The 26,513-nt window shown below is 51.2% G+C and overlaps 1 protein-coding gene across 3 annotated transcripts in view; it reads left to right on the top strand.

Moving 5' to 3' along the window:
• Positions 1-26,513, top strand: part of LAMB3 (laminin subunit beta 3) — a 67,738-nt gene that overhangs the window by 39,518 nt on the left and 1,707 nt on the right. For all 3 annotated transcript variants that reach the window (XM_036871009.1, XM_036871018.1, XM_036871000.1), the window contains 19 exons: positions 1,561-1,675; positions 2,200-2,273; positions 8,602-8,793; positions 9,852-9,915; positions 10,265-10,458; positions 12,312-12,432; positions 13,206-13,394; positions 14,347-14,502; positions 14,868-15,064; positions 15,372-15,483; positions 16,226-16,604; positions 17,797-17,957; positions 18,058-18,278; positions 18,560-18,757; positions 19,077-19,221; positions 22,870-23,077; positions 23,481-23,622; positions 24,033-24,209; positions 24,920-25,073. In XM_036871009.1, coding sequence (XP_036726904.1) covers positions 1,561-1,675; positions 2,200-2,273; positions 8,602-8,793; positions 9,852-9,915; positions 10,265-10,458; positions 12,312-12,432; positions 13,206-13,394; positions 14,347-14,502; positions 14,868-15,064; positions 15,372-15,483; positions 16,226-16,604; positions 17,797-17,957; positions 18,058-18,278; positions 18,560-18,757; positions 19,077-19,221; positions 22,870-23,077; positions 23,481-23,622; positions 24,033-24,209; positions 24,920-25,073 — 3,199 coding nt within the window. The remainder of the gene's footprint in view (positions 1-1,560; positions 1,676-2,199; positions 2,274-8,601; positions 8,794-9,851; positions 9,916-10,264; positions 10,459-12,311; positions 12,433-13,205; positions 13,395-14,346; positions 14,503-14,867; positions 15,065-15,371; positions 15,484-16,225; positions 16,605-17,796; positions 17,958-18,057; positions 18,279-18,559; positions 18,758-19,076; positions 19,222-22,869; positions 23,078-23,480; positions 23,623-24,032; positions 24,210-24,919; positions 25,074-26,513) is intronic.

The raw sequence follows: 26,513 nt of genomic DNA on the forward strand, positions 1-26,513 counted from the left end.
GTGAGGAGTTTCTATAACTCAAGGCACAGACTCAGCGTGTTAACTTAATCCCTCTGGGACTGAGCTGTCAACTTCACCAGTTCAGCAGACATCACTCGTTCTGAACATCGGCTTCCTTAGCTTAGTGGCTTCCCTGGACAGGGCAGAGGTTCAGGGGCTAGAAGGCCTCAGAGAAGGCTGCCTGAGCTTTCCCCTGGCTCTGGTGGGTGGAGGCTTAGGGGAAAGCAGAGGCAGGAGGTGTGGGGAGGTACACTGGTCCCTACCCAAAGGAACTCACAGGTCAGGGAGGTTCTCGTCCAAGCCTTGCTTTTACATGTGGGTCAATTAGGAGCCCTCTGAACAGTGTTCTTTCTCCTGGGCACAAGGTTTGGGACCATGGTTACTCAGAGAAAATAGGTTTCATGTGTGTTGCATGAGGGACCTGGGGTAAGGTCATGGTGTCTCTGTGAGGTGTGCGCGTGTGCGCACGTGCACACACATTTGCGCACATATGTACAAACTGAAAGAACAAGGGCCATGTTCTCTGGTTGTGTTCTTTTTCTTGGTCATCTCTGCCCTGCTCTGGAGCCCATGGGGTTCAGTTCTGTCTCTTGTCTCCCTCCAGAGCATGGGCAGGCCAGGGAAGGTGAGATTTCGAGGAGACTTCCCCAGTGAGGCTGTTTCCTTCTTGGCTGCCCACTTTGACCCAGATCTTCATGGGGAAGAGCCTCTACCTTCAGCCCCAGGACTGCAGACTTCCTCTGCCCTATGTCTTCTTGGCCTTGGGACACCTACCTACAGAGATCCATCTGTTTGGAGACCCTAGGCTTCTCTCCTGTGGGTAGGGGATGCCAAACCTGGGAAAGATCCTCAAGTCCCTGATGTCAGTGCTGGAAGGCCTTTGAGGTCATCTAACGTTACTAGAATGTTGGCTTCCTGATGGCTGGGTCTTTGTTTTGTTCACTATTATAACTCAACCCAGAGCAGGGTCCAGCATGTAGTATGTGCTCAATAAATATTTGTTGAATGATTGAATGACTCTACTTAAATCTCCACTCAATTTACAGAGGAGAGCTAGGACTGGAACCCCAAATTCCCTTGTTCATTTTTCCTGTCCCCTCTTCCTAACCCTTAGAAACTTGACTTTCCCCAGGCTGCCAGAATTAAGTGAGATGAGCTATAAAACTCTCTAGCCTACACATAGCACATAGCAGATGTTAAATTAATGTGAGCTTCTCTTTCTTTCTTCTTTTTGCTCTTAGCACCCTTTTCAAATTTCTCTTTGGAGCAATGTCACATACGAAAATTAGTTTTTCTCTACCACCTCATACCACTTTCCCAATCACAACCTCTATTTACTATTTACTTAGCTATGTGTTAAGGGGGGGACCCAAAGGACTTAAATGAAAAGATGAACAGTAACCTTGTTTTGAGAGGTTGATCCTTCCAAGTGTATTAATGAAATCAATGGATCCCCAAGGGTAGCATTTCCATGGAGAGAATGTTCTGGGCTCTCAGGATACAAGGGGGGAATTCTCACTGGTCCCACCACTGAGTCTCTGGCATCTCCTTGTCCCACAGTGGCAGATGAAATGCTGCAAGTGTGACTCAAGGTTGCCTCACAATTACAACAGTCACCGAGTGGAGAATGTGGTCTCGTCCTCGGGCCCCATGCGCTGGTGGCAGTCACAGAATGGTAAGGACCTGCCACAGCCTCCAGGGACCCAAACATATGGAGGCTCCCACAGGATGGGGAGGGTGCCCGGGAACCCTTTGGGGTTCCCAGGGCTTTCTTATGGTAGTGGGATGTGGGTGGTTGACAAGCAGAACCTTCTCTCTTTGTATTTGAGGTCTTTCAGATGCTGTAGGTAGAAGAATTTATTGGAGGTTAATGAAAGGGTCAGAAGAGAGAGAAATGCCTTAATTTCATTCTACTTAGTCACAGTGGGCTTGCTGAAGGAACTGAGCTTTGGGAACAGATTTGTGTTGAACAGAGGAGTTGAAACTCTTTAAGGTTTTAGGGGCATCAAGTGATGGTGGGAAGGAAATTTGGCCAAGAAGAGATAGAATCTTGAATAGGTGATAGTAAGTAGAAACATACTGGTACCACTCCTCTCTGAGAGGGAAATTGGAAAATCAAGGTTAGAGAGTTTCTGATTTCCTAGAGCCTGGAAAGGTAGAAATACTCTGCTCTAAAGTTTCTACGTTTTGTCTTTCCAGATGTGAGCCCTGTCTCTCTGCAGCTGGACCTAGACAGGAAATTCCAGCTTCAAGACCTCATGATGGATTTTAAGGTGTGCTTCCTGGGCATGGCAGTGGTTAGGAGAGGGGGACTCTGGGCTATGTGGGCGTGGACTCATGGGGAGCACAAGGTCCTTGTCTCCTCAGGCTGGAGGTGATGGTACCACATGCTGGGTGGGCCTCCCTTCCCCAGGCTGGGACGACACTTACCCTGAGCCTGTAGCATGGTGACAGCAGAGGTACCACTTACGGGAGAACAGTGGTGCCTCCACGTTCCCTGTCTTGGCTGTGTAGTGTTTATATATCCTCTCCCTCTTTGCATCCCCCACCCTTAGCCCATCTAATTTATTCAGCTCTGCCAAGACCAATTGTACAAAGCCTGGCCACTTATTATACAGTTGTGTTTTCTTGGTATACTCTGTTTTAATAACTTTGCTGATGAAATTGAGTTTAACAAACAGCCAAGAACTGGCCCATCCACGTGTAAGATGTGCTTTTGGAGCAATCTGCTCATTCAGTGCTATTACTTCTCAGACTCTGCTTTTAGACTAGCCTTTGGAGGTATGCCTTTTGGAGGGAACATTTTCATTCATTACTGACGGGTCTTTTTTTTTTTCCTTTTCCTTTTCCTAATATCCTATGTGACTGAGGAAGTTGCTCTAAGAACCTTGCCTCAAGAATAGGTCAAAAGTATTTTGAGACATTCTAGTGCCACTTGAACAAATGCCCAGTCTCTAACAGTGACAACTTCTAAGGGCAACATTCATTTGGATGGATACTGGTAGTCTCATTGCTTTGTCATCACTCACCCATTCATTTATTTGTCCATTCTTGCTACACACATATTGAACATTGATTATATGCTGTTAAAAAAGATGACTAGAACTAGATCACGATCCTCAAGTTGCTTTGGTATATGTAGGGAAGTCAAAGAACCAGTAGCAAGACAGTGGGTTGTGTGCTCTGATGTTGGTAATAAGAGGTGCTGGGGAGCCCAGGAAAGGGACATCCAGCTTGATCTGTCTTTGGGGGAGTGGATCAGAGAATACACCCGGGGAAGATGAAACTGCCTAGGCCAGTAATATCCAGGTGAAGGTTAAGTTCATTCCAGGCAAAGAGAACAGCAAAGTGCAAAGGCCAGGAGGCAAGAGGCAAGAAGGTATATAATTGGGGGAGGGGGCAAATGAATTCACGTAGGGTCTGGTGGGGCAAATGTGTATACGGTAGTGAGAGGTAGGGATGTGGAAGGTTACAAACTGATGAGAGATGAGTTTACAGATGTAAATGGGGAGGGAGGAAAGTAGGTGAAAGATTCATCTATTCATTCAACAGATGTACTAACTGCCTACTATGTGCTAGATGCTGGGGGTACACTATGAACAAGATAGACAAGGTGGGGGAATTCCCTGGTGGTCCAGTAGTTAGGACTCTGTGCTTCCGCTGCACCACTGAAGAGGGCACATGTTCAATCCCTGGTTGGGGAACTAAGATCCCGCAAGCCGTGCAGTATGGCCAAGAAAAAAAAAAACAAAACAGATAGACAAGGGGGTCTATGGTTTACTGTAGTGCTTCTCAAGCAGGGGATATTTGGCAGTTCATAGACAAATTTTTGGTTGTCACAACTGTCAGTATGCTATTGACATCTAGTGAGAAGAGGCCAGGGTTGCTGCTAAGCATCCTAAAATGACCAGGACTGACCCCATGGCAAGGAATTATTCACCTCCAAATATTAACAGTGTCAAGTTTGGGAAACCCTGGTCTGGTAGGTGGAAAATAAAAAGCAGGAAACCAACAAATAAATAATTGGAAATTGTGTGACATTTACGAAGGAAACAAATGAGATCCTGGAATAGGAAATGATGGAGTGGGGTGGGCAGAGTGTGGGCAGAAGAATGCACATTAGATAGGTATAAAAAGATCTCTGTGAGGAAGTGACATTTAAGCTGAGAACAAAAGATGTGAAGGAACCCACGAGGGGGAGGAGCATTCCAAGCAGAAGAAACAACGTGAACAAAGGCTCTGAAGAGGGAATGTGACTGAGGGCTTGAGGAGATGGAGGTGCACAGTGGCATGAGACGGGGTGAGGGAGCAGGGCCCAAGAGCATGGCCTCTTCAGCCATGGTCAGCAGTTCAGATTTATTCAAGAATAGTGGGCAGAAATTTTGTATCCTGCAACCTTACCAAATTCATTGATTAGTTCTAGTAGTTTTCTGGTGGCACCTTTAGGATTATCTACGTATAGTATCATGTCATCTGCAAACAATGACAGTTTTACTTCTTCTTTTCCAATTTGCATTCTTTTTATTTCTTTTTCTTCTCTGATTTTGGTGGCTAGGACTTCCAAAACTATGTTGAATAAGAGTTGTGAGAGTGGACATCCTTGTCTTGTTCCTGATCTTAGAGGAAATGCTTTCAGCTTGTCACCATTGAGTATTATGCTTGCAGTGGGTTTGTCATATATGGCCCTTATTATGTTGAGGTAGGTTCCCTCTATGACCATTATCTGGAGAGTTTTTATCATAAATAGGTGTTGAATTTTGTCAAAAGCTTTTTCTGCATCTGTTGAGGAAATACTCCCATTTACCACTGCAACAAAAGGAATAAAATACCTAGGAATAAACCTGCCTAAGGAGATGAAAGACTTGTACTCAGAAGTCTATAAAACACTGATGAAAGAAATCAAAGATGACACAGACAGATGGAGAGAGGTACCATGTTCTTGGATTGGAAGAATCAATATTGTGAAAATGACTGTACTACCCAAAGCAATCTACAGATTCAATGCAATCCCTATCATCAAACTACCAATGGCATTTTTCACAGAATTAGAACAAAAAATCTTACAGTTTGTTTGGAAACACAAAAGACCCCTAATAGCCAAAGCAATCTTGAGAAAGAAAAATGGAGTTGGAGGAATCAGGCTCCCCGACTTCCAACTATACCACAAAGCAACAGTAATCAAGACAGTATGGTACTGGCACAAAAACAGAAATATAGATCAATGGTATAGGATGGAATGCCCAGAGATAAACACACATACATATAGTCACCTAATTTACGACAAAGGAGGCAAGAACATACAAAAGAGAAAAGACAGCCTCTTCAATAAGTGGTGCTGGGAAAACTGGACAGCTACATGTAAAAGAATGAAATTAGAACACTACCTAACACCATACACAAAAATAAACTCCAAATGGATTAAAGACCTAAATGTAAGACCAGACACTATAAAACTCTTAGAGGAAAACATAGGAAAAACACTCTGACATAAACTACAGCAAGATCTTTTTTGACCCACCTCCTAGAGTAATGGAAATAAAAACAAAAATAAATAAATAGGACTTAATTAAACTTAAAAGCTTTTGCACAACAAAGGAGACCATAAACAGGACAAAAAGACAACCCTCAGAATGGGAGAAAATATTTGCAAATGAAACAACAGACAAAGGATTAATCTGCAAAATATATAAACAGCTCATGGAGTTCAATATCAAAAAAAATACAATCCAATTAAAAAATGGGTGGAAGACCTAAAAAGACATTTCTCCAAAGAAGATATAAAGATTGCCAACAAACACATGAAAGGATGCTCAACATCATTAATCATTAGAGAAATGCAAATCAAAGCTACAATGAGGTATCACCTCATGCTGATCAGAAAGGCCATTATCAAAAAATCTAGAAACAATAAATGCTGCAAAGGGTGTGGTGAAAAGGGAACCCTCTTGCACTGTTGGTGAGAATGTAAATTGATACAGCCACTATGGAAAACAGTATGGGGGTTCCTTAGAAAACTAAAAATAGAACTACCACACGACCCAGCAATCCCACTACTGGGCATATACCCTGAGAAAACCATAATTCAAAAAGAGACACATACCACAATGTTCATTGCAGCACTATTTACAATAGTCAGGACATGGAAGCAACCTAAGTGTCCATCGACAGATGAATGGATAAAGAAGATGTGGCACATATATACAATGGAATATTACTCAGCCATAAAAAGAAATGAAACTGAGTTATTTGTAGTGAGGTGGATGGACCTAGAGACTGTCATACAGAGTGAAGTAAGTCAGAAAGAGAAAAAATAAATACCATATGCTAACGCATATATATGGAATCTAAAAAAAAAACAAAAAAACAATGGTACTGATGAACCTAGTTGCAGGGCAGGAATAAAGATGTAGACATAGAGAATGGACTTGAGGACACGGGGTGGGAGGGGGAAGCTGGGGCGAAGTGAGAGTAGCATCGACATATATACGCTACCGAATGTAAAACATTTAGCTAGTGGGAAGCAGCAGCATAGCACAGGGAGATCAGCTCGCTGCTTTGCGATGACCTAGAGGGGTAGGTTAGGGAGGATGGGAGGGAGGTTCAAGAGGGAGGGGATATGGGGAAATATATATATATATATATAGCTGATTCACTTTGGTGTACAACAGAAACTAACACAGTATTGTGAAGCAATTATACTCCAGTAAAGATCTATTTAAAAAAAAAATAGTGGGCAGAGGACTTGAATAGGTAATTCTCCAAAGAAGACATACAAAGGGCCAACAGGTACATGAACAGATGCTCAACATCATTAACCATCAAGGAAATGCAAATCAAAACCACAATGAGATGTCATTTCACACCTGTCAGAATAGCCATCATCAAAAAGATAAGGAATTCCCTGGTAGCCTAGTGGTTAGGATTTTGGGCTTTCACTGCTGTGGCCTGGTTTCAATCCCTGGTTGGGGAACATCTTGCAAGTCCCGTGGTGCAGCCAAAAGAAAAAAGATAAGACATAAGTGTTGGTGAGGGTGTGGAGAAAAGAGAACACTTGTGCACCATTAGAGGGAATGTAAATTGGTGCAGCCACTATGGAAAACAGTATGAAGTTTCCTCAGAAAGTTAAAAAAATAAATCTACCGTATGATCCAGCAATCCTACTTCTAGGTATATATTGGAAGGAAATGAAGTCACTTTTTCAAAGAGATATTTTTAACTCCCGTGTTCATTGCAATGTTATTCACAATAGCCAAGATATGAAAACAACCTAAGTGTCAATCAGTGGATGAATGGATAAAGAAGATGTCACACACACACACACACACACACAGAGGAATATTCAGCCATGAAAAAAGAAGGAAATCCTGCCTTTTGGGTCAACATGAATGGACTTTGAGGGCATTCTGCTAAGTGAAATGAGACAGACAGAAATACAAATACTGCATGTCTTCACTTATATACACAATCTTAAAAAGCTGAACTCATCAACATAGAGAAAAGGTTGGTGGTTGCCAGGGGCTGGAGGGTGGGGGTAATGGGTGGATGTTGATCAAAGGATATAAACTTCCAGGTTTATAAGATGAATAAGTTCTACAGATCTAATGTACGGCGTGGTGACTATAATTAATAATACTGTACTAGACACCTGAAAGCTGTTAAATGACACACAAAAAGGTCATTATGTAAGCGGATAGAAGTATTAGCTAACCTTATTGCAGTAATCATTTTGTAATATATATGTGTATCAAGTCATCACATTTGATATCCCTTAAACTTACATATGTGATAGGTTCATAATATCTCAATAAAGCTGGGAAAAAAAAATAGTGGAAAGCCACTGGAAGGTTTTTAGCAGAGGGGAGTCATGGCTCACTTTACATTTTAGAAAGAAAGTTCTCTCTGTGTAGAGGTTGGTTTATGAACCCAAGGAAGTGTTCCAAGCTGGGACCTGTCAGCATAAAGACAACATTTAAAGCCATGAGAAATGGATGAAATCACTGAGAGAAGAAGTAGGGACATGACAGTATGTCATGCTAAGGGGCTCGCATTTTATCTTTAGGCCAACGCAGACCCATGGAAGGGTCTCATGCAGGGAGGGACGTGATCAGATAACCCTGTAGGTGAAGTGGGGAGCGTGGCTTGGAGAGCCTGGACAAAGGCTGGGCTTGAGTTCCAGGCTGTTGCAGGAACCCAGACTCAGTGCAACTGGGACCTGCACTATGGCCACGGCCATGCGAGAAAAAGAGGGACAGAATTGCGAGCTAGTGGTGTTAAAAAATGGTTGGCTGTGGGAAGTGCAGTGGGAGAATTTTCTGGCCTGGCCACCTGGGTGGTGGGCTGAACTAGGGATCATGCCTTCTGGAACGCAGATCTGCCTTCTATCACTTTCCACGGCTCCCCTGCGGAAAACCCGCTGGGGCCAGTGGTTTGTCAGGAGAATTGGACCCGGGTACCCCTGAGCCCACTTGTCCCATGCAGCCCCCTTTCTCCCTCCTCACTGTGGTTCTCAGGGGCCACCAGCACCTCTTTAAGAGCCTCTTTCTGTGGTTGCGTCCCCACTGCGGGGTCACTCAGGCCCCAACCCTGTGTGTGTCTCTGCAGGGGCCCATGCCTGCTGGCATGCTGATCGAGCGCTCCTCGGACTTCGGCAAGACCTGGCAGGTGTACCAATACCTAGCTGCCGACTGCACGTCTGCCTTCCCCCGGGTCCGCCAGGGCCAGCCTCAGAGCTGGCAGGATGCTCGGTGCCAGCCTCTGCCCCAGAGGCCTAACAGGCGCCTGGATGGGGCCAAGGTAGGCAGAGGGGACCCTGAAAATGTAGGCACGGGGAGAGGTCTCTCCCATCCCATTGCTCACATGGTCACCAGGCTTTGGAGAATCTAGGAGAACCACCCCCTTCCCCAGGCAGTGAGCCCTGCTGTCTTTCCTGAGCTCCCCAATAATGATCCCTCTGGGCACGTCTTTGCTGCACATCCTCTTTGCTGCCCAGGAAGGATATTTCAGAAACACACTGAGTGTATTGCATAACCCAACCCTGCTCTCTCCTTGAATCTTCCCACCTGGGGTCAAATCCTTTCATTTCTTTCATCACTGCCCCCTCGCTCCCACCCACGGGGGCTGTATTTTGTCTCCTTTCTCTGGCTGAGGTTCAGGGGAGCCCTCAGAGCTGCTCGGAGCGCTGTCTTTCCTGTAGGCAGTGCGTCTCTTTCCTTCCCTGCAACGACTCCTCCTTGGTTATTGCCGTATCTAGATCCACGTTAGCCACATGCCCCAGACCACACATCAGAACATGGGACTTTTCCCTGATTTGTGGAAGGTTGATGTGAAAACTCTTCCTGGGATATGCAGCTGAAGTTACATCCAATGAGTGTTTTTTTTTTTTATCAAGTAAGAACAGCATAGTTGAAATTGGGGTTGTCTAGAGTGTGGTGGTCAGCACGTCCATGCATCCTTGGCTCTGGACCCTCTCACTCATCCTGGGTCTTTGGAAAATTAGTATCCCCTAAACCCTCATATGTCTATTATATATCTTACTATAACTTCTGACCCAAGGAAATCAGGAAATTCTTGGGATAGCTATATTTTCAACTGGAGAGGAGAGGTTGTACACACACACACACACACACACACACACACACACACATACACACACACACACACTCATCTAAGGCTCAGTGATCATCTCCCTCCCCCAGAGTGATTGGCAGACCTCACATCCATGGTCATCTCAGGCTCCAGGTAAGAAAGACCTTAGTATGAGAAGGTCAGGGCATTGAATGGAAAGGAGGACCTCTGGGCTTGGGCCACAGTTCACCTCTACCTCAGGTCTTCCATTTCCCCTCTCTCTGCAGGTCCAACTTAACCTTATGGATTTAGCCTCTGGGATCCCAGCAACTCAAAGTCAAAAAATTCAAGGTCAGTGTGGCTACTCCTCTAGCCTGTGGGACTGTGGATGGGGAGCAAAACATGGTTGCAACCCAGATCATGGACATTTCCTAGTCTTTCCTACCTCTGTCAACACGGTTGGATTGAACACTTGCCCTGCTCAGCCCATAGGGGTATTGTGGTGGCCCCAGAGACTCAAAAGGCCTAAGCCAGGGTGGAATGGGTCTTTTCTGTTGGGGGAAGTTTGAGGAAGATGGAATGGTGCGACCAGAATTCCTTTCCTTATCATCCTGCCCTAGGAGTCTCTATTTGCCTCTAACTTCCTGTTCTTTATTTTCCCATCTCTACCCCCTCCCTCCTTGTTGTTTGTCCCCCTCAGAGCTGGGGGAGATCACAAACTTGAGAGTCAACTTCACCAGGCTGGCCCCTGTGCCCCAGAGGGGCTATCACCCTCCCAGCGCCTACTATGCTGTTTCCCAGCTGCGTCTGCAGGGGAGCTGCTTCTGTCACGGCCATGCTGACCGCTGTGCCCCCAATTCCAGAGCCCCTGCCGGCCCCTCCACCGCTGTGCAGGTGACAGCCCAGGGAGGGGGAAAGGAGAGGGGAGGGGCAAGACCCGGGCAGACTGACGTCTCTGGGGCTCCTATAAAGGAGGGAGGGCACTAAATTTAAGACTCGAGTACTTAATATTTTAGCAATGGTGAAAATGAGTCTAAATTATTGTCATTTCAAAAGTCAGATTTTGCAGCACTTCTTTGGACCTGCTTTATGGTTTGAGATGATTTTTATTCAGTAACATAGAAGTATATGTAAGTATAAGCATACATATAAGTAGAAGTATAAGCATGGGTGTTGGTGGGGGAGCTTAAGGCATTGATTTTCAGCACTGGCTACACATTGTAATTTCCTGGGGAGCTAAAAAACATTGCCCAGACCCACACCTTCATACACTCCGATTTTATTATTGTTATTTAAAGCCCCGGGTGATTCTAACATCCTGCCATAGAGTCACTGGTTTGGGGACTGTAAAGTCCCATGTAGAGGTGAGATATGGGGCAAGGTGAGAGAACAGAGTCTAACACAGATGCTAAGTCCACCCCAGAGCAGTTGAGTCGGATGCGTCAGGCATGGAAGAGAGAAACTCCAGCTTAACAAGAAACCCAGGGGATTTCGCTGTGAAACCAAGCTTGAGAACCATTAGTAGAGGAGAGAGAGCCTAGGACCAAGAAGCAGAGGGAGTTGTCATTTCACTTCTCTGGGGTTTCGGTTCTTCTATTAACAGATGGGACCATGATATTTGCCCCAGTGATAGAGGCGCACGATGAAATCATGTAAAGTGACCCTTGAGGGAAATACAGGTGACATGAGCATTGGGCAGCTTTATCCTTTCCACTTCTGGGCCAGCGCTTGCCCCAGGCTACAGAGGAAGGCAGAGGGAGACCAGTGCCAGAGATGTGTCATCCATTAGGGTCCATAAACAAAAGACCAGAACACAGGCTGAGCAGGATTGCTGGAATATGAGGATGTAGAGGAGGGCAACGGCCTGCCCAGCCCCGGTGGTTCTCAAATCTGGCTGCACAATGGAATCACCACTTTCTAAAGTACCGATGCCTGGGCCTCGTCCCTGAGATTGGATTGAATTGGGCCTGGGCATTGGTATTTTTTTAAAAGCTCCCCAGATAATTCTGAAGTGCGTGCAGAGTTGAAATCCATGGAATTAGAGGGACAAGGCAAGCCTGGTGAAGGACATGCCAGTCTAGCTGGCAGGATTTTGCTGGTGAATAGAGAGTGAGGGGACTTCTAGTCAGGAAGAAAAACATCAGTACAGGCCAAAAGGTGGGGAAAAGTAGGGCTTGTCCTGGGAGCCACTAGTTCAGCTCAGCCCTGCTGTTAGGAGTGAGTAGGGGATGAGGATGGAGCAAACACAACAAGTCCTAGATGCCAGCCTGAGGGTGGTGAGCTTAATATGGAAAACAGTTAGCACACAATTGCTATTCTATTTTTATACCTTAATGAGTCTAGTAACAATTCATCATTGCAGTCTCATTAGCCAAACAACTGCAGTCATAGATTGTTGGAATATAAATCTCCAGAGGGCCCACAAGCTTCTAGAACCACAGTTTACCAACAAGGCTGTCTAAGCACTTTACAGGTGGTGCTTTGGACTGGGCAGCATGGGGATGGCCAAATGCAAGGGCTGAGCTTTTAAGAACCTAACTGGAGGAGCAGTGCAGGTGTGTGCATGCACACACACACACACACCCACACACCACACAAGCCGGCATCTGGGAGTGTCATAGGAGCTGAGTGAAGGCTGGAGGAGCTGGGGTCTGAGCTGGACCCTGGGGACAGAGCGGAGAGGGCAAGTCCATCTCTGGGACGCTCCTGTGATAATTATTCATGGTGTCCTATGACCCTTCTCCTAGGTCCATGAGGTCTGCGTCTGCCAGCACAACACCGCCGGCTCCAACTGTGAACGCTGTGCACCCTTCTACAACAACAGGCCCTGGAAACCCGCAGATGACCAGGACCCCCATGAATGCCAAAGTATGAGCCTGGGATCACCCACCTCCCCTGCAGCAGCTGGGTGGGGTGCTGGCCCATCAGGGACACAAGGAGAATCTAGTCTTTATTATTTAAATCTAAACCTAATTGCATTCTGTAATTTAAGCTCTCCTTGCTCTTTGGGGAAGGAGAGGGTATTTGAGAAAGTATTTGAGTCGCATCTTCCCACAGCTCCTGGCCCTTCTCCTCAGCCAGGCCTGGAGGGACCACGATTTGGTCCATGCTTCTGATGCCACGTGCCTTTTGTGCTAACCACAGGTCCTCCTACTTCTGGCCTATCCAGTGTAGGACATACGTGGTTCCCTGTTGTCATTCTTTCTACTTCAGATGTGCATCCAGAGTAGAAATCCATGGAATTAGATTCCTGGAGGCAGGGCCCTTCCCTGCATAAATGAGGGCAACAAAGATCCCAGCCCAGAGAAGGGCAGTGACCCAGCAGGAGACCCAGCAGGTGGCAGTGGGGGAGGGTTGGCATGGGACCATTCAAAGGGCTCTCTCTTTGGCTCAACATGGGTATTATTCTTGGGTTAGTCCCCACGCTGGGAGTCAAGAGGCCTGAGTTCTCTATTTTCCTTTCTTACTGGCTATATAACCTGAAATAAATTACAAAAGCCTCCCTGGGCCTCAGTTTCCCTGTTTCCCAGACCTGAGCATCTTGCAGAGTTGCTGGGGATGCCAGTGAGTTAGTGTGGAACGTGCTTTGTACATGGCAACGATGCTGGTCAAATGTCAGCCCTAGTAATCTCCTTTTTCAGGGTGTGACTGCAACGGACACTCAGAGACATGTCACTTCGACCCAGCCGTGTTTGCCGCCAGCCAGGGGGCACATGGAGGTGTGTGTGACAACTGCCAGCACCACACTGAGGGCAAGAACTGTGAGCGGTGTCAGCTGCACTATTTCCGGAACCGGCGTCCTGGTGCTCCCATTCAGGAGACCTGCCTCCGTGAGTAGGGGCTCCAGGGAGCCAAGCCATCATCTGTCTGTTAATCCCCATCTGTTCTGGGCTCAACAGAGCACATGTCCCTAAGGACACACAGGAAGCGTGAAGACTTGGTTGTGTGTCAGGACTTGTGGGCAATTGTTTTCAACTTAGCTGTGCCCTTCTAAGCAAGTCAGTGTGGTTTGCTCTTTATTTTTGTGCTTCCTCCAACATTCAGGACCCCTCCATGGCAGGGGTTATTCTTGTATCCTTGGGCCCTAGCAAAACCACAGACAAATAATTGATGCTCCAGGAATGTTTATTAAATGAACATGTAAGTCACCCAGGAGTGACCCAGGAGGTAAGACTTTCTAGGTGAAGGAAGAGTCTTCATTTTGAAAGCCATGAAAGGGGCTTGGGTTTTGGGGTGGGAGAAAGTTGGTTCACTTCCTGTTGATATTATCTATTTATGGAAAGAGTGAGAAAGTCTTGAGTTTGACTTCTGTTTCCAGCACTCGCTTGCTGTGTGACCTTGCGTATGTTCTTTGAACACCTCTGAGCCTCAGTTTCCTCATCTGTGCAATAGGGATAAGCATCCTCACCTCTCAGGGTTATCGTGAGGATTACATAAGGTGAGAGGCAAGAGTGCCCAGCTCCGTGCTGGCCACAGGGTAGCTGTTCAGTCAATAATGCCAACCAAAACTTTTATAGTACTTAACATGTGCCAAGCACTGTTCCACCTGCTTTACACTTACTCATTGATTCCTCGTAAGAAGCCTATGAGTGTTGTATAATTACCCCCATTTTATAGATGAGAAAGCTGAGGCACAGAGGGATTAAATAACTCAACTAAGGTGGTAAGGTTGTAAGCCAGGAAGTGGTGGAACAAGGATTTGAACCAGGAAGCCTGGCTTCTAGAATGTGCTCTCTGCTTTTCTTCTTTGTCCCTCCTGCCGTGGCTGCCTTTGTCTCTCAGCCTGCGAGTGTGATCCAGATGGGGCAGTGCCAGGAGCGCCCTGTGACCCAGTGACCGGGCAGTGTGTGTGCAAGGAGCAAGTGCAGGGGGAACGCTGTGACCTGTGCAAGCCGGGATTTACAGGACTCACCTATGCCAACCCGCAGGGCTGCCACCGTGAGTAGGGGGCCCAGCCTGCCGTGGCGTGGGGCAGGCGGCCTGGGGCCACCAGGTCTGTGACTGGTCCTGCTCACTGAGCTGCGTGCCGGCTGCTTTGCCACTGGCTTCCAGCAGGTGACAGCACAGGCCTGAGGTGGAGGCTGGGACAGAGCCCTCCCGAAGGAGGGCAGGCAGGTGGCCCAGCAGCCAGGTGCGGGCACTGGTGGGAAAGTGTGGTGGCCTTATGAGTCAGCCAGGTTATCTGGAGGGAACGGCCCCGCCTCGTTCTTTTCCCAGGCTGTGCCCCTCCCTGACGCACATCCTCTGGGGGTAAGATTTGGGTGGCCCGGCCCCCAGGCTCAGCAGCCCTCCCTCCCTTGCAGGCTGTGACTGCAGCGTCCTGGGTACCCGGCGGGACATGCCGTGTGATGAGGAGAGTGGACGCTGCCTGTGTCTGCCCCACGTGGTGGGCCCCAAATGTGACCAGTGCGCTCGCTACCACTGGAAGCTGGCCAGTGGCCGGGGCTGCGAGCCATGTGCCTGCGACCTGCACAACTCCCTCAGCCCCCAGTGCCACCAGGTACATGGCGGGGTGGCCCATGGGCCCCTCAGCAAGGGAGGGCTCCCGCCCACCGGCCTCTGTCTCCCCTCCGCACTGCCCTTCTGGGTCTTTCTAAAGTCAGACTGGGCTGCTTCTGTCCGCCTTCCCCTGGGGAGGCTGCCAAATGTCCCTCCGTCCGTGGCTCTCAGCCTTTGGCAATGCCACATTCGCACACCTTCTGCAGGGCCGTCCCGGGCTTTGACCTCAGAGCTTGTGTCCTCGTGGGAGCCCTTGCTTTGGGGTGCACTAGGGAGTTCGGCTCCCTGACCGGTCTCTCCCCGCACAGTTCACAGGGCAGTGCCCCTGTCAGGAAGGGTTTGGTGGCCTGACCTGCAGCACTGCAGCCGTCCGCCAGTGTCCTGACAGAACCTACGGAGATGCAGCTATGGGATGCCGAGGTGTGCTCACTGAGTGGGGACGCGGAGGGCATGGGGGGGTTGTGTGCTCGGGTGGGCTCGTGGTGGGGACACGTGGGTCTGTGGTGTGGGAGGGCATCCCGTACTGGTGCACGGGGTTGGGGGGGCCCCTGGCAACCCATAGGAGCGCTCGCTCCCCACCGCTGCCCAGGGCTGACACCAGGCCGTCCCCGTGTCCCCATGTGCGCATGACAGGAGGGCTGCTTTGCTTCCCACTTCCCTGAGAAACCATTTCCCAGAAGCCATCTGCAGGAAACGTCCTCATCTCCCTCTTCATAGATGGAGAAAGTGAGTCCTGAGGGGGGTCAGTTTGACGAGTAGTGACAAGGGCACGCAGACCTGAGTCTGTTCTCAGCTCTGTGACCTCGGGACGAGTTGCTCACCTCTTCAGGCCTCAGTTTCCTCATCTGGGGAAGGGGCACATTGCCTCAGAGGCTTCATCTGTGAGGATGGGAAAACAAGCGTGTTAACTCTGCCACAGAGTGTGTGGTGAGGGTCAGAAGCGTAGGCGTGTGCCTGGTGAGTGAGAGGCTCAGAACAGTGCCTGGCACGTTGGAGGTGCTACGTAAGGGCTTGCTGTCATTACCATGATTTCATTCTGGCCTTGACAGTCTTATTCTAAGTGTGAAATACCCTGAGGTCAGACCTCTTCTTTGGGCTTTCCCCACCAAACACCTGATCTTCCTGCCCCCCCTGCCTCTGACCATCATTTCTCCCGCCTTAGCCTGTGACTGTGACTTCCGGGGAACGGAGGGACCAGGCTGCGACAAGGCCTCGGGCCGCTGTCTCTGCCGCCCTGGCTCGACCGGGCCACGCTGCGACCAGTGCCAGCGAGCCTACTGTGACCGCTACCCGGTGTGTGTGGCCTGCCACCCCTGCTTCCAGACCTACGACGCTGGCCTCCGGGAGCGGGCCCTCCGCCTCAGCAGCCTCCGCAATGCCACCACCAGCCTGTGGCCCGGGCCGGGCCTGGAGGACCGCGGCCTGGCATCCCGGATGCTGGACACAAAGAACAAGCTGGAGCAGATCCAAGCCATCCTCGGCGGCGCCTCGGTCACGGAGCAGGAGGTGGCCCAGGTGGCCAATGCCATCGTCTCCATCAGGTCATTCCCCCTCCCTGCCGAGCCACGTGGCAGAAAAACAACTCCACGTGCGTCCACATGGGGGCGCACTGGTCCTTCCTTACATCGGTTACAGCCCTTTACCGTCTACCAAGGCTTCTCACAGGCCCCTCTCTTTTCACTGTCACAACAGCCCTGGGAGGTTGGCGGGGTTATTCCTTGCGTCTTGCAGATGGGGAAACAGGCGCAGATAGGTGGCGTGATGGAGTCACGTGGCCACCGAGGGGCAGAGCGGGGGACCGGGAGCACAGGCACGAGCCCAAGTCCTGAGTTCTCTCAAGTGCCCGGTGCCGCCCGTGGGAGAGTCAGCTCTGCATTAGTCAACCTTGTGGAGGGCATCCGAGAGGCAGGGCTCTAAAAATAACTTGCGTTTGCCTTTGGAACGGGAGCAGTCCCACCCACAGTCCCCTCCTACTAGCAGAGGTGCCTTCTCAGTGAGGTTTCGTTCTGAAGTTTGTAGGAGTTTGTTTCCCTGAGCACTTGCTGACTGTGAGGGCCTGAGCCACCTAGGTGTGCCATTGACCTCGGTCTCAGAACTGCGTAGGGAGTCCGCAGGCAGTTGGTGGGCTGGGTGTGCAGGCCTGGAGGGGCTTTGCGGAAGGACGGTCCGTGCTGAGCAAAGCCCGGCCACGGAGAATGGGAGGCTGGTGGAGGAAATGGTGGTGGGTGGAGCTGCAAAGGGCCTGGGAGGGAGGAATGTCTGAAAGCTCAGCCGCGGTGGGTCAGGGCAGGTGACCCTCTTCAGGTGGAGACCACCAGTGGGCAGCAGCTACGGGAGCTCCGTGGGGAAGTGTGGGCTGCAGAAGAGAGGCTCGGGAGCCTGGGGTACAGGTGGTGGCTGATGTCAGCCCGTAGGCAGCGGAGGAGGAGGAGGGGCTCAGGGGATCCTCCTCGTGGAAGCCGACGTGGGGAGGTGGAGGAAAGCTGGGACTGTTAGGGTCACACACGCCAAGGAGGGAGAGATGTTTATGGATCTGCCTGCATAGGGGTGGAGGGAGGTTGTGCTAGCTTTTGCCCGGCAGGATCCTCTCCAGCCTGTGGAGGCTCCCTTCTGTGGCTTTTGCTGACGGCCTCTCTTTTTCCTGACTCGGTAGTGATTTCTCCGAGGGGATGGCTGGCTCTGGGGTGGAAGCCCCCCTGCTGTATTTTAGTGGAAGCTTCTCTCCCACTTCAGGCAGACTCTCCAGGGCCTGCAGGTGGATCTGCCCCTCGAGGAGGAGACCTTGTCCCTCCCGGGAGACCTGGAGAATCTGGACAGAAGCTTCAATCGCCTCCTCGTTATGTATCAGAGCAAGAGGGAGCGGTTTGAAAAAATAAGCAGTGCCGACCCTTCAGGTGAGGAGGGGTTCACAGACGCCACGCCGGGCCAGGCTTCATCTCCGTCTCCAGGCCTCCGGGTCCAGGGCCAGCTTGGTGCCCTCTCTTCTTCCCACAGGAGTCTTCCGGATGCTGACCGCGGCCCACCAGCGGTCGTCCCAGGCTGCTCAGCAGGTCGCGGACAGCTCCCGCTGGCTGTTCCAGCTCAGGGACAGCCGGAGAGAGGCGGAGAGGCTGGAGCAGAAGCTGGGAGGAGGAGGAGGAGCCGGTGGCCCCCAGCTCGCGGCCCTGAGGCTGGAGATGGCTTCCTTGCCTGATCTGACCCCCACCGTCAACAAGGTGACTCCTGTCATGGAGCCCCGCTTCCAGAGGCCCCCTGCCCCAGCTTGTCACTCACCAACTGTTGCTCCACATTCCCTCCTGGGGCCACGTGGACCTCCCACACCCCCGCCCATCCCGACCCTTGACCCCACATAGTGTGTTCAGCAGTTACCAAGGAAACAAGTTTCTGGTGCCCAAGTTGCCGTGGAGATGTCTGGCTGCTTGTTTCCCAGGTGTGGGAGGGGAGTGATCACTGAGGAGGCTTGGGGACCCCCTCTGATGCCCCCATCTCTCCACAGCTCTGTGGGGGCTCCAGGGAGATGGCTTGCACCCCGGGAGCATGCCCTGGGGAGCTGTGTCCCCGAGACAACGGCACGGCCTGTGGCTCCCACTGCAGTGGTGCTCTCCCCAGGGCAGGTGGGGCCTTCCGGACGGCAGGGCAGGTGGCCGAGCAGCTGCGGGGCCTCAACGCCCAGCTCCAGCAGACCAGGCAGATGGTAGGTGTGGCTGAGGTGGAGTGGGCCCATGTAGGAGGAGGCAGGGGGGACAGAGCCCCTGAGCAAGGCAGAGCTCCCATTTTGAAGCCAGGAGTCGAAAGCCCAGAGATGTCAGGTGACTTTCCCGTGGCCCTACAGCACGTGAGAGATGGAGTTCGAGGCCAGTGTTTCTACATCATTTCTTCCGGGGCCAAACCGAGCTAGTTACAAGAGTTTCCTAGGTAGATCTTGGGTAGCAGGTGCCTACAGAACCCTCGGGGGCTGCTGAGAGGCCCTCCTGGGGCTTTAACCACTGCTGACCCATAGTGTGTGTCAGCAGATCAGGGCAGCCGAGGAAGCCACCTCGCAGGTGCAGTCGGATGCTCAGCGCCTGGAGATGCAGGTGAGCACCAGCCGCTCCCAGATGGAGGAGGACGTCACACGCACGCGGCTCCTCATCCAGCAGGTCCGGGACTTCCTCTCAGGTGAGCTGGCCTTCACCTTTCCCTGGGCTGATGTTTTGACTTCTGCCTGTCCTCAGTGCCCCATTCCCTGTCCCTCATCCCATTCATCAGTCAGCTACTTCCTTCCCTGGTCTCCATGCCCCTGGACCAGCCCCCGTCACTCACCTGGATGGCTGCACGGCCTGTAGGTGACCCCCCACCTCCTTCCTGCTCCCTCATAGCCCATTCTCAGCAGAACAGTCTGAAACATCTTTGAAAAATGTGTAAGCGGGGTCACATCCTGCTCATGCCTAAAATCCTTCACTGGCTTTCCCTGGTTCTTGGGATAAACTCTCAGCTCCTTACCATGGCCTCTGTTACCTCCTGGGTATGGCCTGTATCCTCTCCACTTTGCTCACAAACTGTCTTTGAACAGGCCAGGCTCTTGCCAGCCTCGGAGGCTCTTGCTGTTTGTTCCTCTGCCTGGGATGCTCTCTCTAAGGCCGCTGATTCTTGCCCTCCAGGTCTGAGTTTAAATATCTCCCTCGAGGGGCCTTTTCTGACCACTCCATCTGGTCATCCCCCTCCCCCGTATTCCCCTCTGGAGTCTGACCTTCACTCTACTCCGAGCCTGTGGTTGTTGAGCTCACCTGTCTACAAGTGTAATGTTTGTCTCCCCACTGGACTCTAAACTCCAAGAGGGCAGGGATGGCTGTCTGTCTTATTCACTGTGTCCCTGGCACTTAGCATAAGTCCAGGCCCAGAAAAGCACCCACTGTTGATTGAATGAATAAATGAACCCGATCTCCTCCCTTGCCACCTGGGGAGTGGGAAGGTCCCTGGACAGGACTCAGGAAATCTGTGGGACTTTGGGCAAGTTGTTTTCCTCTTTGCCTCATCTTTCGCTTCTGCCAACGGGGATGATAGTATTTTACAAGTTTATTCCGGACGTCAAGCAACTGATGTAAAATGTGTTTTGAAAAATTAAAGATGCCTCAGGAATATGAACTGATATTATTAAATTTCTGGTCCCTGCCAGGGAATTTGCTTGGCTGGGAGCCCAGTTAACATGAGCTGAGGGCCTGGTGTAATGACAGCCGTTCTTCCTTCTACTATTGCGGTGCCTTTGCTTCAAGAGGCCAGAGCCCCCTCCTGGGTGCCGGTGGCAGGTTGGAGAGAAGCAGAGACAGGCCAGAGTTTGGTGATGGGACTCACAAATAAGGAAGACTTTCCCTGAGGGAAGCCGACTAAGGCAGGCTAGGTGGCCCCCCATCCTGCATCAATCCCAGCCAGGGGTTGGTGGGATAGGAAGCCTGTCCTTGTGGTGCAGTCCGGGCTCCAATGAATGGGCAGGGAGTGGACGGGCTGCGGGGTCCCTGCTGTCCCCTCAGTTATGCTTGTGTCTCAGGTTGAGTCCTTGGACAGGATGAGGGGCAGAGAGAAGGAGCAGGGCCTGAGAGAGACCTGGCCCCTGGGAGGGACCTGGGACAATTCTTACAGTCTCCATGGCTGTGGATTCTGATGTCCGGAATCCTGCTGCAGGAGGCATGGGTACCAGCTGCTGTGGGCACGCAGGGTCACAGAGAGGGCGGGAGAGTGGAAGCCCAGTGGAGGAGGGAGGAGACACCATCTTTCTCAGGTCATCAAGGGAAGTGACAAAAATAATAGGTCAGGTTTACTGAGTTCTTACTAAGTGCCAGGCACTGTTCTAAGTGCTTCACATTATTTAATCCCGACTGCCTACCACTTTGCCTGTGAGGACTCCAGATACAGGGAGGTTAAGAAACCTGCCTAAAAGCATCCAGCTTGGAGGAAGTACGGGTAGGGTTCACCTCACTCCGGAGTCCACACTCTAGATTATTGCGTTATGAGATGGACCACCTCCCAGCACCCCACCACCCATCTTGCTTCTTTGCCTTCGCTAATGTTTGTCCTCTCCCTGCATTGTCTCCCCTGCCCTGCCCCACCCCTCCCGACCTGGCTAATTCCTACACACCCTCTAAGGATCCCCTGGGTATCTCATTCTCCAGGAAGCTTTCCTGGACCTGTCAGACTGGGTTAGGTGCCCCTGTAACAGCCGTCCTAGCACCCTGAGCTTACCCCCGTCACTCAGGGTTGTGCTTCCTTGTCGCACTAGATTTCAAGCTCCATGAGGGCAAGGACCAAGTCCAATCTGACTTGCAGTCTCAGCTCCCCACATCCTGCTGCTCAGAACAGTGAATGTTTGCTGAGCCCACCACTGAGTGTAACTCAGACCAAGCCCACGGGTGCAGCTGAAGTGAAGCAGAACAAAGGAAGGGCAGGCGCTAGGTGAGGGTGTGCTTGCCGTAAGAGGCTTTCTAGGGAAGGCACATACAAGCCGTGTTGAGAGTAGGACTCTGGGTTAGGTGAGAGGTTGGTGGTCTCTATGGGGAGGTCCTTGTGAAAGCTTGTAATTAGGGAAAAGCCCACTTCATTCAACTCAGCCGCAATTATGCCTTGCGCTCCTGCGGTGTGCTGCTCTGGCCCCCAAAGGACATAGCAATAAAGAGGCATGGTTTCCACCTTCCAGGAATGTCCTTCCACCTGGCATGGGGAGGGGACTGGGTCTAGGACCTGTGTAGCCAGCTGGTGAGGAAATCTTTGATTGCAGAGTAAGGCTGGGTGGGCCCCAGAGGAGTTAAGTCCCAGGGCAAACTATCTGGGTGGGCGAGTGTCCCCTTCCCTACCATGTCAGTACCAGTGGAATCTGCAAAAGTGACCATGGGGAGGAGATGCCATCTCTGTACTTCTGACCTTACTCTCTGACCCAGAGTTGGATTGTGAAATTCCTGCTAAATTGATTGTGTCATATCATCCCTTGAGTTTGGGCATCGTGATTCCCATTTCACAGATCAGGAAACTGAGCTCAACGAAGCCAGTTGACTTGTCCCAGTTTGCTTGAATAATAAAGAGGAGGCCTGAGACTGGAGCCCCTCAATCATTCATTCAATGTACAAGCAGAGTGCCTCCAAGTGCCACGCACTGTGCTAAGGGCTGGGCTATAGCTGTGGATGAAAGCCAGTCCCTGTCCTCACGTTGTTTACATCCTAGTGAGGATATGACAGAAAACCCAATAAATGAGTTAAGTGTTCAGCACGTGGGTGGTGATAAATGTTAGGGAGAAAGATAAAGCTGAGAAGGAGGATAAGGAGTGTTGGCAGAGGGTGGAGGTTGCGATCCTAGATTGGATGGCCTGGGCTGGCCTCTCTCAGAAGGTGACACGTGAGCAAAGCCCAGGTAATCTTGATCTGCCTTTGCAAAAGCGAGCACTCTGCCCCAGAGGAGGGGCACGTGGAAGGGGTCTTATTGCCAAGGAAGCAGTTGCAGTTCCTGGCTGGTCTCCCCACTTTAGGGCTGATTATATCTGTGCTCCAGGCATTGTTCAGTACCAGCTGCCTGGTACCACCTCCTCCTCCCCAGCCTGCAGCTTCCTGTGGTGCCACTTAGTTGCCACAGCTGTGCGGGCAGCCATCCTCCCGCGGCAGCGAGCCCGGAAATTCTCAGAGCAGGGCGCCTGAGTGTGCCTGGGAGGGAGCGGCAGCTCCTTGGGCAGCCTGGGCAGAGGTGGCATGGAGGTGCTGCCCACGGGGGCTGCTCAGCCTGGAGAGGCCTCTGATCTTCGGGGAGGTGGCTGAGCTCCCCCATTCCGATGGATGGTTTGTCTTCCAGACCCCGACACCGACACAGCCACCATCCAGGAGGTCAGTGAGGCCGTGCTGGCCCTGTGGCTGCCCACAGACTCTGCCACCGTCCTGCAGAAGATGAATGAGATCCAGGCCATCGCAGCCAGGCTCCCCAACGTGGAGCTGGTGCTTTCTCAGACCAAGCAGGACATTGCTCGGGCTCGCAGGCTCCAGGCTGAGGCTGAGCAGGCCAGGTGTGGCCCTGGGCCCTGAACTTCTCCCAGGATCGGGCTGTGGTTTTGCCCCCCAACTCTGTTGCTGGAAGCAAGAAAGGAACGTCTGCAAGTCAGAGGGGTGCGGAGGGCTGGGAGACAGGAGGAGGCGCTTACTGTGGCGGGGGGATGGTGAAGTGATACACAGCATCCAGCTTAAACTTTACTCGGCACGGCCCCGTCTTCCTTATTGGAAACCGTCCCCAAAGGCTGCCTCAGGCAACCTGCTTGGTGGGGTCCTGGGATGGAAAAGCTACTGAGTTAATACTCGGCTTCTTATCTTGGCTGGAAAGGATATTCTCTGGCCTGGGGAGTGAGTTGGACCCACATCTCTTCATTCACTGCGCACCCATTCCACCCCCCCCTTCCATTCCCCTGGCCCCAGGAGCCGAGCCCACACAGTGGAGGGCCAGGTGGAGGACGTGCTGGGGAACCTGCGACAGGGCACGCTGGCACTGCAGGAGGCCCGGGACACCATGCAAGGCACCCGCCGCTCCCTTCAGCTTATCCAAGACAGGGTTGCTGAGGTAGGCATTACGGCTTCCTTCCCCCACTTGTGGGAATGAACATTCAGACTCAGGCACAAGGCATAGAGGATGCCAGGAAGTGACCTGGGTGGAAACTGATCTGGGGCCCTAAAGAAGGGAGCCTATGAGCCTTGGGCCTGGCTTCGAGCCTTTGGTTTTCTGCTCTCGTGTCCGGTGCGGAAGCCAAGGTGGGCTCTGAGCTGCTGCAGGAGTGGGCGGGGAGGTGGTCAGCTGAGCTGGAGAAGGGGGAGAGGCCTGGATGCCAGGGGGCAGATAGAGGATTGGGATGGTGGTGATAGTGATGTCCTGGTTGTAGAGAGTTTTTGCGGCCTGATGAGTTGGAGGAGAGAAGAATGAAGGTCACTGCCTATGAGACCCACCCCAAACTCCGGGTCTCTTTTTCCACAAAGGTTCAGCAGGTGCTGGGGCCAGCGGAAAGACTGGTGACCGGCATGATGGAGCAGCTGGGTGGCTTCCGAGCACGGATGGAGGAGCTCAGCCGCCGGACCAGGCAGCAGCGGGCGCAGGCAGCCCAGGCCCAGCAGTTGGCAGAGGAAGCCAGTGAGCAGGCACTGAGTGCCCAGGAGGTACCTCGAGGGCAGAGTCAGCCCAAGCAAGCATGGCCAGCGGGAGCAGGAGAGGACTCTGTACACTTTATAAGACCATGGGCTGCAAAGCACTTCGAGTAACAGTTATTCTGAAATATCCAGTGGGGGCTTCAGGATTAAGGCACACCTGGCCAGGCATCTGAATTCTCCCTCTGGCTGCCTTTGGTGGAGCTGGTTCAGGGATGCTGGAAAGAGCCAGTCCAATCCCTCTCCTTTCACAGATGAAGTGGTGACTCTGTCCAGACCTAAAGCTCATCTACAAAGGAGGTCTCTTGACACCTGATCCAGAGCTTGTCCCCTGTCATGGTTATCCAGCCCAGACAGAAACTCTTGACTTAGCCCAACCTGAGCCCATCACTGTCAGAATTAGATCAGAGAGAAGGTTGAAGAGCCAGTTTCAGTGTCTCCAGGGTACTGGTGGTCCCGGTACAGTGGCCAAGCTGCCAAGCATACTATTAAGTGACAGCTGTGTACCTGGCCCTGTGCTGGCACTGCAGATGAAGGGAGGGAAATACAGAAGTTAAGGTATGGCTTGTGGCCCAGGGGCTTTTATAGGCAGAATCAACCCATTGGGGATATTAGGAGGCACCTCATCTCTGTGTGCTGATTTGGGTTACATCAAGTCCTTTAGCCAAAGGTCTTCAGGACTTTGGATGATGATGATGTGGAGACTGTTCTTCCTTTTTCAGGGATTTGAGAGAATAAAGCAAAAATATGCCGAGTTGAAGGACCGGCTGGGTCGGAGCCCCATGCTGGGAGAGCAGGGCAGCCGGATCCTGAGCATCAAGACAGAGGCGGAGGAACTGTTTGGGGAAACCATGGAGATGATGGACAGGATGAAAGGTGAGGGAGTGGTCCAGGGGCTTGGACTTCAGGGCATCCCTGAAGGCTGCTCCCAACCCAGGGTTTCTGAGGCCTAAAGTTTGGAGCTAGCAGTGCTAAGGCAGTGAGATCAATTGGGATTTCCTGAGCACCTACTAAGTACAAGGCATATGATGTGGCTTTGAGGCGTGTGGACATGTTCACAAAGACTAGGCCTGCCCTCAAGAGGCTCGCAATCCATTTTTCCTACTGGCCACCAGCTTCATGAAACTGTATTTAATAGCACAAGGAGGACTGTGATAAAAGCCCGAATGATAGGAGCTCTAGGGGCTCAGAGGATAAATAACGTCAGAGAGAAATGTTCAGAGAAGGTAATGTTCAAAAAAGATAAGATTTGAGGTGGGCCTGGGAGGATGTATAAGCCTGGAAGAGGCTGTGCGGAGGAGGAGAGACATCAAGACATGTTCTGAGGATGGAGGCGGGACCACCCAACTGGAGAGGAGGGTTGATGAGGAGAGAACAGGTGGGAGAGAAGTAGCATGGAGCCAGTGTGGCTGGTCCACGTGGCCGGCCCTGATGCCAGGAGGAGGTGGGTAGACTCAGCCCTGGAGGCAGTAGGAAACCATCCAAGGGTTTTGAATATGGCAAACCATAATGAAAGAAGCTTTCAAAAGGGTTCTGAGGTTCCTCGGAAAGGAGAACAGAGATTTCCAGGCTTAGTCTCTGAGATGTGATGATGGGGTCACTGCCCTGTGAATGACAAAACCAGAGTCTCTGAATTTTAGAGAAAGCTTTTGACAAAAATCTGTTTGGCTAGCTAGATGGACACTATGGAGAAAGGTGGGCTGGCAAGTTGACAGTGGCTGTGGCCAGCCACAACTGAAGGGGGAGGCGAGAAGAGCTGACCTAGATAGAGGAGCCCAGGGCTGGGTCAGTGCACGCCCTGGCCCTGTCCATCAGTGTCTTGTATGAAGTTTAAGAATTTGCTAATCAAATCTGAGGATGACAGGTAGTTAATACACTAGATAACAGAACTAGCATTCTAAGGCCGTCTCAGAAGTCTGAAAGGATGGGCTGAAACTAACAGGATAAAATTAAGTAAGGAGAAAAATTCTCTCTCACTCTGGCCTTGTTTGGACCTCAACTCACAAGTGTAGCTCAGGTGACGTCTGGCTTCTCAGTGGATAATGTAGCTAAACACTTTATAACCAGTTAGTGATAAACACGTATGAGTTGCTACTCACCCGAAAAAGACCCAAGAGTTTTGAATAACTGTAAGCTTGATATAAGTCAGAAGTGCCTTGCTCCTGCCAAAAGAGCTAATAAATGCAAAGCAGCCAAGACAAGGGCAGTAATTGCTCAAGGATGATATTAAAAATATTTAGTAACTGGTGTGTCCTGCACCTACCACCCAGAAAGGCTCAGGTTGTAGCATTGGAGCAAGCATTTACCTGCTTGCAG

This window comes from Balaenoptera musculus, chromosome 1 (genome assembly GCF_009873245.2).
Source record: "Balaenoptera musculus isolate JJ_BM4_2016_0621 chromosome 1, mBalMus1.pri.v3, whole genome shotgun sequence".
Lineage (NCBI taxonomy): Eukaryota > Metazoa > Chordata > Mammalia > Artiodactyla > Balaenopteridae > Balaenoptera > Balaenoptera musculus.